Raw genomic sequence first — 16,572 nt, 5'->3', positions numbered from 1 at the left:
AACCTCTGTGCTTTTCGAAGCCTCTACTCTCACAGCTCCATGGCTCGAGTCATTCCTGACTGTTATGACCTGCGTTCTCATTTCGACATTCATTCTTTCGGCTCAGTCGACTGGTTTCAGCTGGAGCAGACGACTTGTAGATGACATGGGCCAAGTTGAGGACGAGGGTTAGTGCGGATGGAGTCATGCAAGCACAGTAGTATGTACTTTTATGGTTGCAGACTCGACCGAGATATCAGATATATAAGGTGTGACAAAGCGATGCCAATTACATACGGCCATAGTCAGCTGAAAACTGGGCATCCCGTCCGCTCTGCCATACATAAGCAGTTGAACGGCAGATTAGTACTACGGTGGGTGACCACGTGGGAATCCCTGCTGCTGTATGTTTTGCATTTCTTTTATCCTCTTCCTGTTTCTTGATCTTGCATTACAATCAGAGACACAAGAATTTGTCTATCATCGCTGGTTTCTCACATGCACACTGATCCAGTCAAGTTTGCAGGCCTTCTGGAAGGTCGCACTGGTCAAGTGTGAAAGTGCTTTGATCTTTGTTTCTTGTCTCAATATCATTGTCCATGAGAGACACTTGGAATTACGGTATCGAATCTATACAAGAGCGAATGGCAAAGATCAAATCTGTATTGCGAGCAAACGTTACATCACTAAAACCCAGCATGAAGTCAATTTTCCGAAGCAGACAGCACAGCAAAGCAGAGTCAGAGACATCGGACAGAAACAGCGGATCCACAACGAACGGAGAAGTCGCTCCAACATCATCGATTGAGTGGTGGCTTGCTCGTGAGAACGCCTTCGATACAGCGTGTCGGGTATACCAACAATTGCATAGGGACTCGGACAAATCTTACTACTCACGCGAGCAGGACTACGATCAAAGTGAGGGAGATTCGGAGTCTCTAACTTCTCTCAGCCCATCATCTTCGGATTGGAACGCCAGTTGTTTGTTCTGGAGTGCTCGGCGTTCCAAAATGTGGGTTACTCATGTTGCGAGCAGCAGATGGACTACCATTGATCTGGAGGACGGCAGCAACAGATTCACCGAGCCAGCAGCAACCATGGCTACACCAGAATCAGAACCTCGAATCAAGGCCCCTACCGAACATGAAGGCGAAACCGAGAAGAAGCCTGAAAGCAAGACGGACAGTGTGATCGAGATCAAGCCCACTGCTGTCAAGCTCCAACACAAACCGAAATTGACCTTGCAGATACCCAACGTCGTGCCAGCTTACTACTTCGGTCGCGAGCCAAACGATTACTCCAGCTGTAAGTCTCGTGTTACGAGCGAGGAGCGTGTCGAGTGGAAGAAGAACATGTTCTGAGGAATCGATTTAGGACGTGGCGGTAAGGCGGGGGTCAACAGGCAGGCGAACCATATAAATGGATGCGCAGAAGTGCAGAGGCAATGCAGCGTTTTGGAAGAGTCCTGAATGCTGGACAATTTGTATGCAATGGGGGCGGAGCAGCGACAGATTGTGAGGGTAAGCTGGATGACTAAGATTACTTTGTTGGATGATGATTCCCAGCCTCGTCGGCAGAGAGCAAGTCCGAATGGAGAACGATACATGCCGCGTACCTTCCTTGACAAGTTTGTGAGGTTTACGACACGCCACTGTGTTTGGAGGATTGTCAATGTCGTGCGCGATATATATACAAATAGAAACACGTGTCAACACTCATGAACAGTGTAAGTTGTAGCCAGCGGAGCTTGTGGTAGAAATAGATTGAGAGTCTTCGATGGAGTTCCGAGCCCCGCATGTGAAGCTCTGTTTCCTGATCCGGCTAGTGGCAAGTTGGTCTAAACGTGTCCTGTGCCGGCGATACTGAGACAGCTGGTTACTTTAAGGCCACTCTGTTCTCGCCGATTACTCTTACTCTCGACAGTCTTTCATTGCTTGACAAGAGTTGATCAATTGATTCAAGATGAAGTTCAACAGCGCCTATCTCGCCGTGGGTCTCTGCGCCGCCATCTCTCGCGCCGACGTGCTTGAGGATCTCGAGGATTCCGCCGTCGATGCTTCGTCGTCTGTTGCTTCGGTCGTCGAGTCTGTGACTTCGTCGGCTGTCAGCAAGCCCACCTTCACCCCTACCACCCTCAAAGCTCCTTTCCTCGAGCAGTTCACCGACGACTGGGAGTCAAGGTGGCAGAAGTCCGAGGCCAAGAAGGAGGGCACCGAGGAGGAATGGGCCTACGTTGGTACCTGGAAGGTCGAGGAGCCTTCAGTCCTCCGCGGCATCGAGGGCGACAAGGGCCTGGTGCTCAAGGATAAGGCTGCTCACCACGCCATCTCGGCAAAGTTCCCCAAGGCCATTGACAACACCGACAAGACTCTGGTTGTCCAGTACGAGGCAAAGTTCCAAGGTAAGCTTGTTGTTTCACGTTACACACCAGCCGTCACGTCTAACACTATGCACAGCTGGTCTTGAGTGCGGTGGTGCCTACATGAAGCTCCTTCAGGACAACAGCGCCCTCCACGCCGAGGAGTTCTCCAACGCCTCCCCCTACATCATCATGTTCGGTCCCGACAAGTGCGGCTCCACCAACAAGGTCCACTTCATCTTCCGCCACAAGAACCCCAAGACTGGCGAGTACGAGGAGAAGCACCTCAAGAACCCTCCCATGGCCCGCATCAGCAAGCAGACCTCCCTCTACACCTTGATCGTCCGTCCCGACCAGACCTTCGAGCTCAAGGTCGATGGCACTTCGCTCAAGACCGGTTCTCTCCTCGAGGACTTTACTCCCGCCGTCAACCCCGACACCGAGATTGACGACCCTGAAGACAAGAAGCCCGCCAACTGGGTTGAGGAGGCTCAGATCACCGACCCCGAGGCCAAGAAGCCAGCTGACTGGGATGAGGAGGCTCCCTTCGAGGTTGAGGACACCGAGGCTGAGAAGCCTGCCGACTGGCTCGAGAACGAGCCTCTCCAGATCCCTGACCCTGAGGCCGAGAAGCCCGAGGACTGGGATGATGAGGAGGACGGTGACTGGATGCCCCCTCTTGTCCAGAACCCCAAGTGTGACGAAGTCTCTGGCTGTGGTCCCTGGAAGGCTCCCATGAAGAGAAACCCCGAGTACAAGGGCAAGTGGTCCGCTCCTCTGATCGAGAACCCCGCCTATAAGGGCGTCTGGGCTCCCCAGAAGATCGCTAACCCCGACTACTTTGAGGAGAAGACTCCCTCCAAGTTTGAGCCTATGGGTGCCGTAAGTTTGACCGTTCCGATCCCACTTCAAACACGACGCTAACATGCATACAGATTGGCTTCGAGCTGTGGACCATGCAGAACGACATTCTCTTCGACAACATCTACATCGGTCACTCCGAGAAGGACGCCGCCGCTCTCGCCAAGGAGACCTTCGAGGTCAAGAACGCCGTCGAGAAGGCCGAAGAAGAGGCCACCAAGCCCAAGAAGGACGAGACCAATGAAACCCCCAAGTCCCCCATGGACCTCAACTTCATGGACGACCCCGCCCTCTACGTCCGCGAGAAGCTCGACCTCTTCATCACCATCTTCAAGCGTGACCCCATCCAGGCCGTCCAGTTCGTTCCCGAGGTCGCTGGCGCTATCGGTGTCATTGTCGTTACCATCATCGCTCTCCTTCTCGGCGCTCTCGGTGGCGGTGCCGCCGCTGCCCCCAGCAAGGAGCAGATCAAGGCCAAGGCCGACCAGGCCAAGAAGGCTGCCGTCGACACCAAGAACCAAGCTGCCGAGGCCGTCGCCTCTGGAGCACAGGCTGCCAAGTCCGAGGTTCAGCAGAGAAGCGGTGCTGCCAAGTCAACCTAGATTGAAGACTGGAAGCCCATGTTGCCTGTCGGCCCACAACTCTGAATGAAGTAGTTGAAGTTGATGAGGGTGAAAAGAGAGAAAGGGAAGATTTTGACATCGTTACTATTACCCAGCCAAAAGGCTACGTTTTGCTAGTTGTTTTGTAAAGAGGAAAAGTTGAGAAACTTTTTTCAAGCTTTTTATATGATATGTTTACTGCACATGACCTTTGCTATCGTGGAAGTTGCAATTCTCTCTCCTCGGTTCTGTGTGATTGTAGTACATGGAGAGATGCCAGTGTGTTGATGAACGTTCTCGAACCTGCCGTATGTAATCTCTAGAAAAACTAGCATCGACATGTTTGTACTCGTGGAGTAGTGGCAAGAGCATCGGTAGTTCAATGTCAAATGCTTTATAGCTGACTACTGTCCATTTACAGTCTCCTCCTTCACTGTCTCGCACTTTAAGGTATGTTCTGTCTACACATCACAACCTTCCACGACGACTCGGTCCGTCCCTTGACTTGTGTGGTCGGTAAAGTCAGCAGAGAGAGTTATGTAGATATTGGTTTGCTTCGGAAGCTCTCGGGTTGAAGATGTGCCGAAGCCTGCGGATCGCTGGTGGTACCACCCTGTCATCAATATCCCCCTTGACTTCCAATTTCCGGGCCTGTCATAAATTGGAGTGTCGATCTGCTATAAGTATTTAGCAACGCCTGAATATACCCTGAATGCACCACCATACTGTTGTTGCTGTTTTGTGGGAAGTTCATGCCAATACCACATTTCCGGAGGTATCTTGCGGAATCCCCAGGTCCAGCTATGGAAGCACGGATAACACAAATGCCATTCCCCACCATTCCCCAACGTTATTCACCAGGTCATCACAATCATGCCGATGTACACGACCGTCCAGATCGAAAGATGCATAATAACGTTAATTGCAATGATTCATATCTATCCAATGCCAATCATGCTTACCCGTATTCCAGACACCAGGTCCTTCAATCAATGCAATATGTACAACAACCCAAACCTTTCCAAGAACAAGGTACTCAATACTTCTGCCTAACACCACCTCTCAATCCTTCCTTCCACAAACAACATACACTATGCTCCTCACACCATTTCTGCACCATCCAAGGCTGCAACTCTTCCTTGATCATCTCCATTGCCTCTTCAGCGACATCGCTAGCATTCTTCTTTCCCTTTGCTTTGGATACCATGACTTCTACTCGCACGCCTTGGGCGTTGAGCCACAAGGTCAAATCTTCAAGCACGATGGGATCGTAGAGAAGGATTTTCTCGTGCCATGTAGGAGTTTTGTGATCCCGGCTTGGTGGTGTCGAGCGCACCGTCTGCGTGATTTTGGGAAATAATGTTGGAGCGATAGAGGGCCACTCGGCTTGCAATTGCTTCAAACTGCATCGGACCGTTGCCGAGACCATGGCTGGAAGAAGTGGTGGAGGTGGCCTGTCAAATTGTAGTGTTCCCTTTGGTGGTGAATCGGTAAGACGTCGTGGTGGAGAAGCAGTTTGAGAAGCCATTTCTGCATCTGTAATGGCGTCAATATCGAGATAGTCTGAAGAAGGCTCGGCGATTGCGGCATGTCGAGTAGATGCGCCAGGCGTGGACGGAAGCTTGCGAAGCTGGGATGAGATGGGCAGGGCGCCAGGGCTAGCAGATTTTCGAGGTCGTCCTCTTGGTCGCACTGGCGAGGCAAGCTTCGGAGCAGGTCCTAGTCTTGGTGGTCTTCCTCTGGGCTTGGATGGCGACAGTACAAGGCTCTGGCTGGGCAGCGCTTCAAGTAATCTTGCTTGCGAAGGTCGAGGAGAGGCTGGACTTGGACTGGCGGCCAGGAAACGTCGCCTCGCGTCTGCTCTAGTAGCGGGGGATGGATCTACCACCCGTCTGACGATAAGAGACGACCTCTGTGTAGCTGCACTGTCCGTCACTTTTCGTGGGCGGCCAACGGGCCGCTTTTCTGGAGAGTCTAAACTAACTACATTTGGCCTTGTCGTCTTGGGTTTCTTGGGAGAGACAGCAAGCTCTTTACTCTCTGGATCGATTGTCTGTTTCGTGATATTTGTATTTGGATCTCGAGCACCAAGAGCTCGTCGAGGTGCAACTTCCAATTCTGGAGTCGTGTCCAAAGATATGACCTCACGCGATGCGGGGGCAGCTGGCCCCTTCTTAGTTACCGAGTCAATGGGAATAACATCTGACTCAATCTGTTTGGGCACATGTGCTGTCTGGGGTGAGGCACCACCGGTGTGATCAATATCGACATACCCTGAGTCTGGGGACTCGTGCTCCTTGGGCGCTGACGACGATATGGTCAACACCTCAATCTGTGGCCTAACTGCCGTGCGGCGGGTCTCAGGGGCAGACTTAATACTGCTGCGCGGCGGATGCTCTGGTAATTGCGTATCACCGCTTGTAAGCACTAGGTCATTGTCATCGCGGGACTCGTCAGAGGCAAAAGTCGAATCTTCAAAGTCTCTAGCAGCAGACAACCACAGGACTCTGTCAGCCTGTCCAATAGATAGGCTGGTTCCGTGAGGAGCAGATGGTACGCGAGCACAACTTGTCGTGCGTGAGATGTCCACATGCTGGGACAGAATCATGTCCTCAGACTCCTTAAGTGCTTGCTGGAGTTCGTGAAGCTCGGTGGGAGACTCTGCGCCAGCCAATTGACTCGAGCTGCCAAAAAGCCATTGCTGTCTTTTGGCATTCTCGCGTGCTGCTTCTGGAGAGTCCAGTTTGATGTGCACCACAGGCACGCTGATCTGAACTTTCTTTGCAGCTCTTTTGCGTTTGGGTGCTGGCTTATTTTCAGCAGCTTGAGGTTTTGTGGGCTCTTGCGTTTCGGTATGAGCGATAGTGTCAGCACCAGGCTGCGGTTGTGGGAAAAAGTCCGAGATAAGTTTAGCCTGATCAGCTTCAGCGACATCAGGCCGTGGGAGATAAGCGGCGGTAGCGAGGGCAGTGATGGTCAGGGGCTTTTTCTTCGGTGCCTTTGGCTTCTTAGGCGGTTTCGGCTTTGGTTCCTTGGGCTGCTTGGGCTCTTTTGGTTCTGTAGCCTTCCTCTTCCGTTTCTTCGGTGCTTCAACTACAGCCACATCGACAGGGTCCAGACGTTTGCGTTTGGTCGTGACGCTGTCGCTCGAATTTCGGGAGAGAGGTGGTGAGGGCCTAGATTGGTCCTCTTGGTATGCAAAGTCGCCTATCAACTTAGTAAAGTCCAAGGTTGGCGGAGCATCAATCGCATCATCCTCATGTAAGCCAACTTGGATAGCATTGGAGTCGGGGTCAAGCGAGGTCTCGCTACTTTGCTGGAAGGATGGCGGAAGGGCGGATTCTGTTGGTGGGGTCCAATCGCGTCTGCGTCTTGGAGCTGCATCAAGTTCGAGTAGGTCAGTCGCAGCTTCGTCTTGTGCATTGGGCCACACGCCAGAGTCGACTGCCCCCAAGGTATCAACACCAGACGCTTCGGGTTCAATAGTTATTTCATCAGCAACTGGGACTGCTTCTGCCGGTGACTTCGTCTTGCGAGGTTTGCGCGGGGGCTTGGGCTTTTCGCCAGCTTCGACGGTGGTCGCCGGATCTGTTGTCTTCTTCCTGACACGTTTTGCTACAACCTTCGTAGCCACAAACTCGTCGTTTATAGCAGTCGCGGCGTCTTCAATGGCAGCTGCCTTCTTCGGACGTCCTCTCTTCGGAGCCGGGGGCGCATCTGTCGCGCCTTCCTGTTCGGTTGCCGTTGCGCCCTGCCTCTTGCGTGTCCGGGGCTTAGGAGGGACTTTCTCAATGTCACCAGCGTCGGGACCCTCGGTGGTGGTGGTTCTTTTGCGAGTCCGCGGTTTGGCGGCAGTATCATCTGCATTGACCGCCTTCTTGGGTCGTCCTCTCTTGGCCTTCCCAGGAGGGGCAATCGCTTCTGTCGCCTCAGCTTCGTGGCCGGTCTGCGACTCGAGTTCGGCAAGAACGGACCTTGCCGTAACAAAGCCCTGAGGCCGTGACGCCGGCTGAAGAGATGATATGGACGGCAACGATGGCGAACTCATCTTGAGCTTGGGATGGTCACGAGCGCGACGTGTTACAGTCGTCGTCGCAAGTGCCAGGCGCAAGACGCCTACATGTCTGATCCAGTTGGCAATTTTCGACTCGCTCCTAAATGTGCAGCGTGTTCGAATCGCAATTGCATGTCATGTCGCGTTATTTGAAGAAAGCTGTAGCATGCACGTTTCCCATGCCTGGGCAGATGAAAGAAGCGCGTGTGTCGCTAGCTTTGTTTCGCGCTAAAACGACCCGTCGCCGGAGCCGCCTTCACCTGGCTGTCCTCTCCACTATCCGCGTAAGGTGTTAACCTCATTTGCCGACCTATTATACGACTACCCACCGATCATCTTCTTTGCCACTTATGCTTCCTTAAGATGCCTAATATTGCCCTGCTGCTGGACGCCGATCCATATCCGAAGATATGGCAAACCCTTAAAGCGCCCGTCGCTGCGAATCTGGGGGAGGCAAATGATAATTCTTTGAGCTTCTCTCACCATATCTTGAGCCACAAAGTCTGTATTGGTTTTTGCTTTGGCCTGCAGCAACGCTAGCCCGCTGGTTCCCGGACCTCGTTCCCAAGAAAGTATCAGTCTTCTGTTTTATATATACCATCTACTTGCCGTCTTCTTTTTGGACTGCCCTATAAGGTTTCCTCTCACCTGCTCTCCTTCCGCTTTGCCGTGTAACCAGCACAGCTCTTCCACCTGTTCTGGTATGCATACCCGCAGCCATGAACCAGGAAGATTCTTCTTTTACTTCCCCGTCGGATCCTCAACTATCGAATGCAGCTCTCCAGATTGGTAGTACCGCTGGAGAAGCAAGTCCATCGCGAGCAATTGGACAACCAAGAAAACGAGCACCACTAGCGAGTGTTGCTTGTCAAGATTGTAGAAGACGGAAGACAAAGGTCTGTTATTCCACGATTGTGAGACGCCATATTGTATGATCTCTTGCCTGACTCGATGCGACAGTGCGACGGCAAGAAGCCTGCTTGCAGCAATTGTGCTAAGCGAAATGTGCAAAATTGCACCTATGACCTTGAACCCAATCAGTCCAGAGTCGCTGCTTATAAGCAGAAGATTGAACAGCAAATGTCGACCATCAGGACATTAGAAGATGAAATCTCTAGGCTCAAGTATTCTCCTATGCGGCCTGAAGGTATGGGCCGACTGCCCGTGGCCCACACATTGCAGTCTTCGACCTCCCCGGGTGGAGTCCCAATGCGAGATCTTTTGAATCCAGCACCGGAACCAAACCCGTCATCCTTTGGTTACGGCTCAAACGGCCCAGGTGCTGCTCCTAATCCAGCTCCGCCCCCACGGGATCAAATGTCTAGAATGCGAGATATTCAGCACAATCTTGAGATCGAGAACCGCTCGCTGAAAGAGCTGATCTTACTGCTCAACTCGGTTGTCGATCGGGAGATTGCACAGCAGATGGCCCAAGAGATCAATATCCACGGTGCATCCGACGATGTGCTATCAAGGGCGCAGCATCTGGTCGCTATGCAAGTACGGAGACCTCTACTCACAAACTTGCAACACGAAGCTAAAGGAAAATCTCAGCGACCTCCTGGACGTTCTGCGGAGAAGTCATGGCCATGAAGACCGCGCTATTGGACACTGGTAGATTGATCATCGGGAGGAGCTTCAGCTAGGTACACTGACGCCAAAGTCAAGCAAGGATTCAACCTCAATCGTGCATGCATGACCTATCTTTTTCGAAGCCTGTCCGACGAGACGTTTTTCCAGGCATATCTCCATGTGACGCGAACTCCAGCACGATCGCGGTGGGACAGGCAGAAGGGCGTCAGGAGACTGGAAGATCTCGGAGTTGTCACATGAATGCAAATTTTGATCAGACAAGTCATGGCGATTTCAAAAGTCATATCAGAAGATAGACCGAGAATGCTTGCGAGATCAGTCAGAGGCAGCACGACGAAAATACGCAGTGAGGTCCGAGAGAAGCTGGAGAAGCGCCAAGGCCGAGATCAGGTATGACATGGAGCTGCGATCGGCAGACGGATGCTCAAGTGGGAAGGTCGGTCTCACAACGGCCTATCTGACGCTCATAGGCGAAGAGATGGCGTGCCGTCGCATGTCAATGTTCGCATCTGTGTTCTTCAGCTTCTCTTCACACTCTGTGTCTCTGGGTGAAACAGCGCCTTGACGATGAAAGAGATGAGAGAGAAGAATACAGCTCAAGACATGGCCTCCAACGACGAGCGAACCCCGCTCATCCAAGTCGTTGCCGTGCGACCCCATCGTGACCGATATGGAAACCATACTGTGAGTTTGTTTGTGATATCGGGGCCATGGCCCCATCAATTTGATACAGGCAAAGACGGTCGCTAAGACAGCACAGCTTCGCCGCTTTTGCACCATAGCCTTGGTCGTCCTACCGCTTACGACGATTGCGCTCGCCTTTCTGTCTTTTGCCTTTGGTCAGAGTGACCTGTTCGGAGATGACAACCAAGGACATCTGGTACCATGGAAGAGTCTGTCAGGCCCGACTAAGCCACCTCACTCACAGTGGCCTGCTGGAAACGGCTTGAGCTTCTCCGACTTGAAAGATATTCTCTCCTCCACACCTGACCCTAAGAAGGCCAAGGAATGGTCGCAGTATTACACTGCTGGCGCTCATCTCGCTGGACAGAACTTGAGTCAGGCTGTCTGGACAAAGGACAGATGGCAAGAGTTTGGGGTGAAGAGTGAGGTCGTGCCATACGAAGTTTACATCAACTATCCTCTGGACCACAGACTTGCTCTGTTGAAGGATGGAGAAGTGTCATTCGAGGCCACTCTCGAGGAAGACGTCCTGGAAGAGGATCCTACATCTGGTGACGAAGATCGTGTGCCTGTTTTCCATGGCTACTCTGCCAGTGGTAACGTCACTGCGCAATATGTATACTGTAATTACGGTACATTCATGGACTTCGAGAACTTGCTTGCTGCAGGTATCGAACTTGAGGGCAAGATTGCTCTGGTGAGATACGGTGGCATCTTCAGAGGCCTCAAGGTCAAGAGAGCTCAGGAGCTCGGCATGGTCGGCACAATCATTTATACCGATCCTGGCGATGATGGTCTCGTCACAGAGGTCAATGGTTACAAGCCTTACCCAGAAGGACCTGCCAGAAACCCAAGCAGCGTGCAGAGAGGCAGCGTGCAATACTTGAGTAAGTTTGTGTCAACTTTGTCGTCATATCATTACTGACCTCAATCTACAGGTCAGTTCCCTGGTGACCCTACCACTCCTGGCTACGCTTCAAAGCCCGGCGTGCCTCGCCAGCCTGCAAATGCCTCCACACCTTCCATCCCGTCACTGCCGCTTTCATACGCCGAGGCCATTCCTCTGCTCCAGGCTTTGAACGGGCATGGTCCAAATGCCTCTTCTTTCCCCAATCGTTGGCACAAGGGCGGTCTTGAACACAAGAACGTTTCTTATAACATTGGTCCCTCTCCACCATCCGTCACGGTCAATTTGATGAACCTTCAGAACTACACCATTACTCCCCTGTGGAACACCATCGGTATAATCAACGGTTCTCTCTCAGATGAGGTAATCGTGATTGGTAATCACAGAGATGCTTGGATAAAAGGAGGAGCTGGTGACCCCAATTCGGGCTCCGCTGCACTCATCGAGGTCATTCGCTCTTTCGGTGTTGCTCTTTCCAAGGGGTGGAAACCACAACGCACCATCGTCTTTGCGAGCTGGGACGGCGAAGAATATGGTCTTGTCGGCTCCACCGAGTGGGTAGAAGACTACCTGCCATGGTTGAAGGACTCTGCTGTCGCTTATCTCAACGTCGATGTTGGTACTCGTGGCACACGCTTCAATGCTAATGCTGCACCCCTGCTCAACCAAGCCATATACGAGGTTACCAAGTCTGTCAAGTCGCCAAACCAGACTGTAGAGGGAGCAACTGTGTACGATCAGTGGGACAAGCACATTGGAACCATGGGATCTGGTTCTGACTTCACAGCCTTCCAAGATTTCGCTGGTATTCCCAGCGCCGATTTTGGCTTCGGCAAGACGGGGCCCTTGGATCCTGTCTATCATTATCACTCTAATTACGACAGCTTCGCCTGGATGGAAAGATACGGAGACCCCACGTTCCAGTACCACGTCGCCGCTGCTAAGGTGTGGGCGTTACTGACCGCTTCCTTGAGCGAGAGAGCTGTCGTCCCGTTCAACGCCAGCGACTACGCTACCAACCTTGAGAGATATCTTGACAGCGTGAAGCGTATGGCCGAAGCCTCCGACATGGCTCACGAGGAGAAGCTCGCACCTTTCAAGCATCTTGACAAGGCTATTGGACACCTGCAACACGCAGCCAAGAGCTTCGATGCTCGCGCCGCCGGACTCGCTGCACAGGCTTCTGCTGCAGAGGACACTTATAATCCTGCTGCCACCAAGAAGCTCTTCGCCAAGATCAGAGCTGTAAATACTCAGTACAAGGTACTGGAGCGAGCCTTCCTGTACCCTAAGGGTCTCGACGGAAGAAGCTGGTTCAAGCATGTTGTATTTGCACCTGGCAAGTGGACTGGCTATGCTGGAGACACTTTCCCTGGTCTTGTCGAGGCCATCCAAGCTGGTGATAAGAAGGCACTCCAAAAATGGGTTGGTATCATTGAAGGCATCGTGTGGAAGGCTGCCGGTGTGTTGAGTTAGAGGGTGAACATGCGACTGTGTTTTGACGGACAGTGTGTAAACGAGAGCATACTTAATTGATGAAATGTATAATGTCTGAAGCATAATATGAACCTTGCATTCTACTTTGACGGAGCATGCGCCGGCCAGACCAAGGGTCTAGCGACATACGATCATGTTTTTACTTACGAAGGCCGTCGTCACTGCTTGGTGGTTGGGGAGATGAGAGCAAGTCCTTTGCGCTCGAACATCGCTCGTTCTTGGTCATGCTGCGTGGACTGCTTGTTCTGCTCTGCGTCAACATGTCGGTCGTCGCTGTCTAGCTGGTTGCGAAGGTAAGGTCATAGCGGCGGATGTTTGGAATTGGGCAGCTACCCTGAATGGGTCGAGCATCGCGTTGAGCATGAGCGCCTGCGTGTGATGGATTCGGATATGTTGCTGTGTCACCTTGGCTTGTTGGTAAACAGTTGCATTTGACAGCTGCATCTAGATTGCAGATCGATACGTCATTTGTCCACCGATTCGCGTGCCATACGCGTCAACCCATTGATCGAACGTTGTGACAAAGAAACAGTTTAGAATAGACCACGCCCGTCGCCATGTGTTTTTATAGCGTGCATCATTGTTGGCAAGCCTGTATATGCAACAAATCGCTATTCGAGCCTGTCGCTGGTCCAACTTGAACCATCTCGGAAGAACGACTCCAGCCTCCCTAATCGCCATTCTTCATCGAAGACCCTATACAATGCCTCCGAAACGCAAAGCAACCTCGAGCCCGACGTCCGACGCACCTGTGAACAAGAAATCTGCTTTGCAAGCTCTTAAGCCGTCCGTGAAGCTTGAAGTCAAGACCGAACCCGACACCAACATCAAGTCGGATAATGCGCCAGACTACGAAGACCCAAAACGCGAAGCACTGGAGGAAGACTATGGCGTGATACAACGAGAATTCTACCCGGCTGAAATGTCGAACGAGAGATGCGCTCAATACAATGCCAATGAAATTCCGCGACCGATAGAGGTGCTCACCCAGGCTGTACAGAAGACGGCATTCGCGCGCAAGACGATCGACATTGGTGATGCCGTGGTACACTGGTTCAAGCGCGACCTTCGAACGAAAGACAATCGGGCTCTACACTTGGCCAGTAAGAAGGCAAAGTCGAAGGGTGTACCTTTGATCTGCTTGTTCATCGTCAGTCCGCAAGATTACCAGGCTCATTTGACTGCTCCCGTGCGCGTCGACTTCGAGCTCAGGACGTTGCAGGTGCTGAAGGAAGACTTGGCCAGGAAAGATATCCCTCTGTACGTCGAGACCGTCGAGGTTCGAAAGAAGGCTCCCGGACGCATCATCGAGCTGTGTCAGAGCTGGGGCGCCAAGCACATCTTCTGCAATATCGAGTATGAGGTCGACGAGCTAAGGCGAGAGACCCTCCTGACCAATTCGTGTCTTGAGCAAGGCATCGATTTTCATGCTGTTCACGACGATGTTGTAGTACCTCCAGGCAACCTCACAACCGGACAAGGCAAGCAATATTCGGTCTACACACCTTGGTACAAAGCCTGGATCCGACACATCCATGAGAATCCTACTATTCTGGACGAATTTGCAGCGCCAGAGCAAAATCCTGCTTCAGCGCGACAAAAACACGCAGACCTGTTCAAGACACCAATTCCTCCGGCACCCGAGAACAAGAAACTGAATGATGAAGAGAAGGAGCGATTTAAAGCACTATGGCCGCCGGGTGAACACGAAGCTCTTGATCGGCTCAGCAGCTTCCTCAACAAGAAGATCACAAATTACAAGGATGCTCGCAACATCCCTGCTGCAAACAGCACCGGTGTCATCTCTGTACACTTGTCGTCAGGCACTCTCGCTGCAAGGACGGCTATCAGGAGCGCTCGTAACATAAATTCTTCCAACAAGTTAGACTCTGGCAACGAAGGCATCAAAACCTGGATCTCAGAAGTCGCTTGGCGGGACTTTTACAAGCACGTGTTAGCGCACTGGCCTTATGTGTGTATGTCGAAGCCCTTCAAGTACGAATACACAAAAGTCAGATGGGAGTACAACGACGAACACTTCGCTCGCTGGTGCGAGGGTAGAACTGGCTTTCCCCTCGTCGACGCTGCGATCCGTCAGATGCACTCTATGGCCTATATGCACAACAGATGTCGCATGTTGGTAGCATCATTTCTGTGTAAAGATCTCCTCCTAGATTGGCGTATTGGGGAGAGGTACTTCATGGAACACCTTATAGATGGTGACTTTGCCTCTAACAACGGTGGTTGGGGATTCTCGGCATCGACAGGCGTGGACCCGCAGCCCTACTTCCGCGTCTTCAACCCGTTGCTGCAGAGTGAGAAGTTTGATGAACAAGGTGAATATATCAGAAAGTGGTTGCCGGAGCTGAAGAACATCAAGGGTAAAGCGATACACGATCCTTATGGCAGAGGAGCCGGGAAGGAGGCCGAGAAAGCAGGCTATCCCAGACCGATGGTCGATCACAAGGTTTGCAGAGATCGATGTCTCGCACGATACAAAGAGGCACTAGGCAAGAGTACTGCTTGAGATTAAGCATACTGCATAAGTTTAGGGAGTTACTTAGATACACATCGGATGTAGGTTTCCAAAATTTCAGCCTCCCTGAGCCTCCTGCAAGGACGAGCGTCGATCACTGCACGTGTCGTTGTCAGATTCAGCCTCCTAATGATCTCAATACCATATATTTTCTTTTGCCTTGTCACGAAGTCATTCGAGCAGAAACCAAAGTCTCTTGATTGGCGAGGGAATCAGGTCCGCCCAAAAGGCTACTTGCAGCGGTGAAAACCATCCGACAGATACGAGTGTTGAGCTTCCGTACGACCTGCGAAAGATTCGGCTGTAAGAGCGCGTGCATGCATGTACTTTCTAGGGGTCACCATAGTCGAGTAATCGACAATCGAGATATCACGTTTAGCCGTCTTGACCGGGAAATGTCTTTCTTCGATCTCTGTAGACCAATGCACACCATAGGTGCACACATCAGGACCTGGATCTCGGGTCGTTTTATCGTGCGCAGCGTGCGCCTGGAAGAGACAGTTTATTGTTAGTATATACAGGCCGAAAGTTATACCCAGGCGCCAAATGAGTAGAGGCTGTAGTTGGAGATGGCCAATCAGGAAGCGTCGCAAGCGCGGCTCTGACCGTGCGTGAAACCTCGCGTTGCCCAAGACACTTCTTTTCTTTGGTGATGATCCTCTCTTCCTCGAAGATGACAAGGCATTCGAGTCACACAGAGCGCTTTGTCAAACCGTAACGCCTAGGAATTCGACTGTTTCGAAAGCTAGATGTCTTGCATGAGGCTCGAGAGACTGTGAACTGGCCGAGATCGAGTACGTGTGAGATTGGATGGCAAGACAAAGGCACAACACCTGCGATGCTTTGTTGAACAGGTTTGTAGTGACGTGTGAGGCTCATCGATAGGTCTCACGGACATGCGACATCCACATGGAAGTGACATGTCTCAAGAGTAGGTATAACATTCGAGAAGCACTCGCTGAGATTCTCGAAAACACATGGCGGCTGTATGTAAGTCGCATGCTTCAGAAACATACAGACCGGGGCAAGCTCACGAGCTACATTGGACACGCGCGCGACCTGCCAAAACTGCCGCCCAGGCTTGGGGTCGATGAAACACATGAGTTGTTTGCTTCGGAGTCTCGACTCACCCGCATGTCGCATTCGATACGACCTCGTGAGCCCGCAATACACACAGATTACTGTCTTCAAAGCCACATACAAGACTCGCTTTTCCCGGTTCGAGTTTGTCTGGCTGTCGTTTGATTTGAGCTCTCCTTCCTTCTTGTTCCCCGGTCGCACAGCTGCAGGCAGTTTAATTCTTCTCCGTGACCATTACTTGCATTGCTGGTGTTAAGGTGTCTACGAGCAACCGGTTCCTTCTTCTTCAGGATAGCTTCGAGGTCACCGTTAGCTGTCGTTTCTTGCTCGTTTGTATCGCTAGCTGGATCTAGCGCGTCGCGGCTTCCAAAGCGCAAACAGCGACTTCCACATCAACAACCTTCACTACACGCCCACCGC

General features: G+C 52.0%; 6 protein-coding genes across 6 annotated transcripts; 5 read left to right on the top strand and 1 right to left on the bottom strand.

Moving 5' to 3' along the window:
• The first annotated feature begins 334 nt into the window (after positions 1–334).
• AUEXF2481DRAFT_42636 (uncharacterized protein) lies at positions 335–1,690 on the top strand. The gene has a single exon (XM_013485920.1). The coding sequence runs from the start codon at positions 579–581 to the stop codon at positions 1,338–1,340; it is 762 nt and encodes a 253-aa protein (XP_013341374.1). The 5' UTR covers positions 335–578; the 3' UTR covers positions 1,341–1,690.
• A 30-nt stretch (positions 1,691–1,720) lies between these two features.
• AUEXF2481DRAFT_42635 (uncharacterized protein) lies at positions 1,721–3,936 on the top strand. Its single transcript, XM_013485919.1, has 3 exons — positions 1,721–2,380; positions 2,436–3,220; positions 3,274–3,936. Exons 1-3 carry the CDS (start codon positions 1,942–1,944, stop codon positions 3,799–3,801), a joined length of 1,752 nt encoding a protein of 583 aa, XP_013341373.1. The 5' UTR covers positions 1,721–1,941; the 3' UTR covers positions 3,802–3,936.
• A 761-nt stretch (positions 3,937–4,697) lies between these two features.
• AUEXF2481DRAFT_366419 (uncharacterized protein) lies at positions 4,698–8,034 on the bottom strand. Its single transcript, XM_013486010.1, has one exon. The coding sequence runs from the start codon at positions 7,847–7,849 to the stop codon at positions 4,838–4,840; it is 3,012 nt and encodes a 1,003-aa protein (XP_013341464.1). The 5' UTR covers positions 7,850–8,034; the 3' UTR covers positions 4,698–4,837.
• Positions 8,035–8,313: 279 nt separating this feature from the next.
• On the top strand, positions 8,314–9,723 carry AUEXF2481DRAFT_42633 (uncharacterized protein). Its single transcript, XM_013485918.1, has one exon. It carries the CDS (start codon positions 8,807–8,809, stop codon positions 9,446–9,448), a length of 642 nt encoding a protein of 213 aa, XP_013341372.1. The 5' UTR covers positions 8,314–8,806; the 3' UTR covers positions 9,449–9,723.
• Positions 9,724–10,051: 328 nt separating this feature from the next.
• Positions 10,052–12,515, top strand: AUEXF2481DRAFT_7294 (uncharacterized protein; the record flags this gene model as incomplete). Its single annotated transcript, XM_013485841.1, has 3 exons — positions 10,052–10,132; positions 10,182–11,019; positions 11,071–12,515. The coding sequence occupies 3 exons, from the start codon at positions 10,052–10,054 to the stop codon at positions 12,513–12,515; spliced, it is 2,364 nt and encodes a 787-aa protein (XP_013341295.1).
• A 563-nt stretch (positions 12,516–13,078) lies between these two features.
• AUEXF2481DRAFT_42630 (uncharacterized protein) lies at positions 13,079–15,409 on the top strand. The gene has a single exon (XM_013485917.1). It carries the CDS (start codon positions 13,240–13,242, stop codon positions 15,061–15,063), a length of 1,824 nt encoding a protein of 607 aa, XP_013341371.1. The 5' UTR covers positions 13,079–13,239; the 3' UTR covers positions 15,064–15,409.
• Positions 15,410–16,572: the final 1,163 nt, after the last annotated feature.

The sequence above is a fragment of the Aureobasidium subglaciale genome, assembly GCF_000721755.1.
Source record: "Aureobasidium subglaciale EXF-2481 unplaced genomic scaffold scaffold_19, whole genome shotgun sequence".
Classification (NCBI taxonomy): domain Eukaryota; kingdom Fungi; phylum Ascomycota; class Dothideomycetes; order Dothideales; family Saccotheciaceae; genus Aureobasidium; species Aureobasidium subglaciale.
The sequence above is the reverse complement of the archived record's forward strand: the minus strand, read 5'-3'. Positions and strand labels throughout refer to the sequence as shown.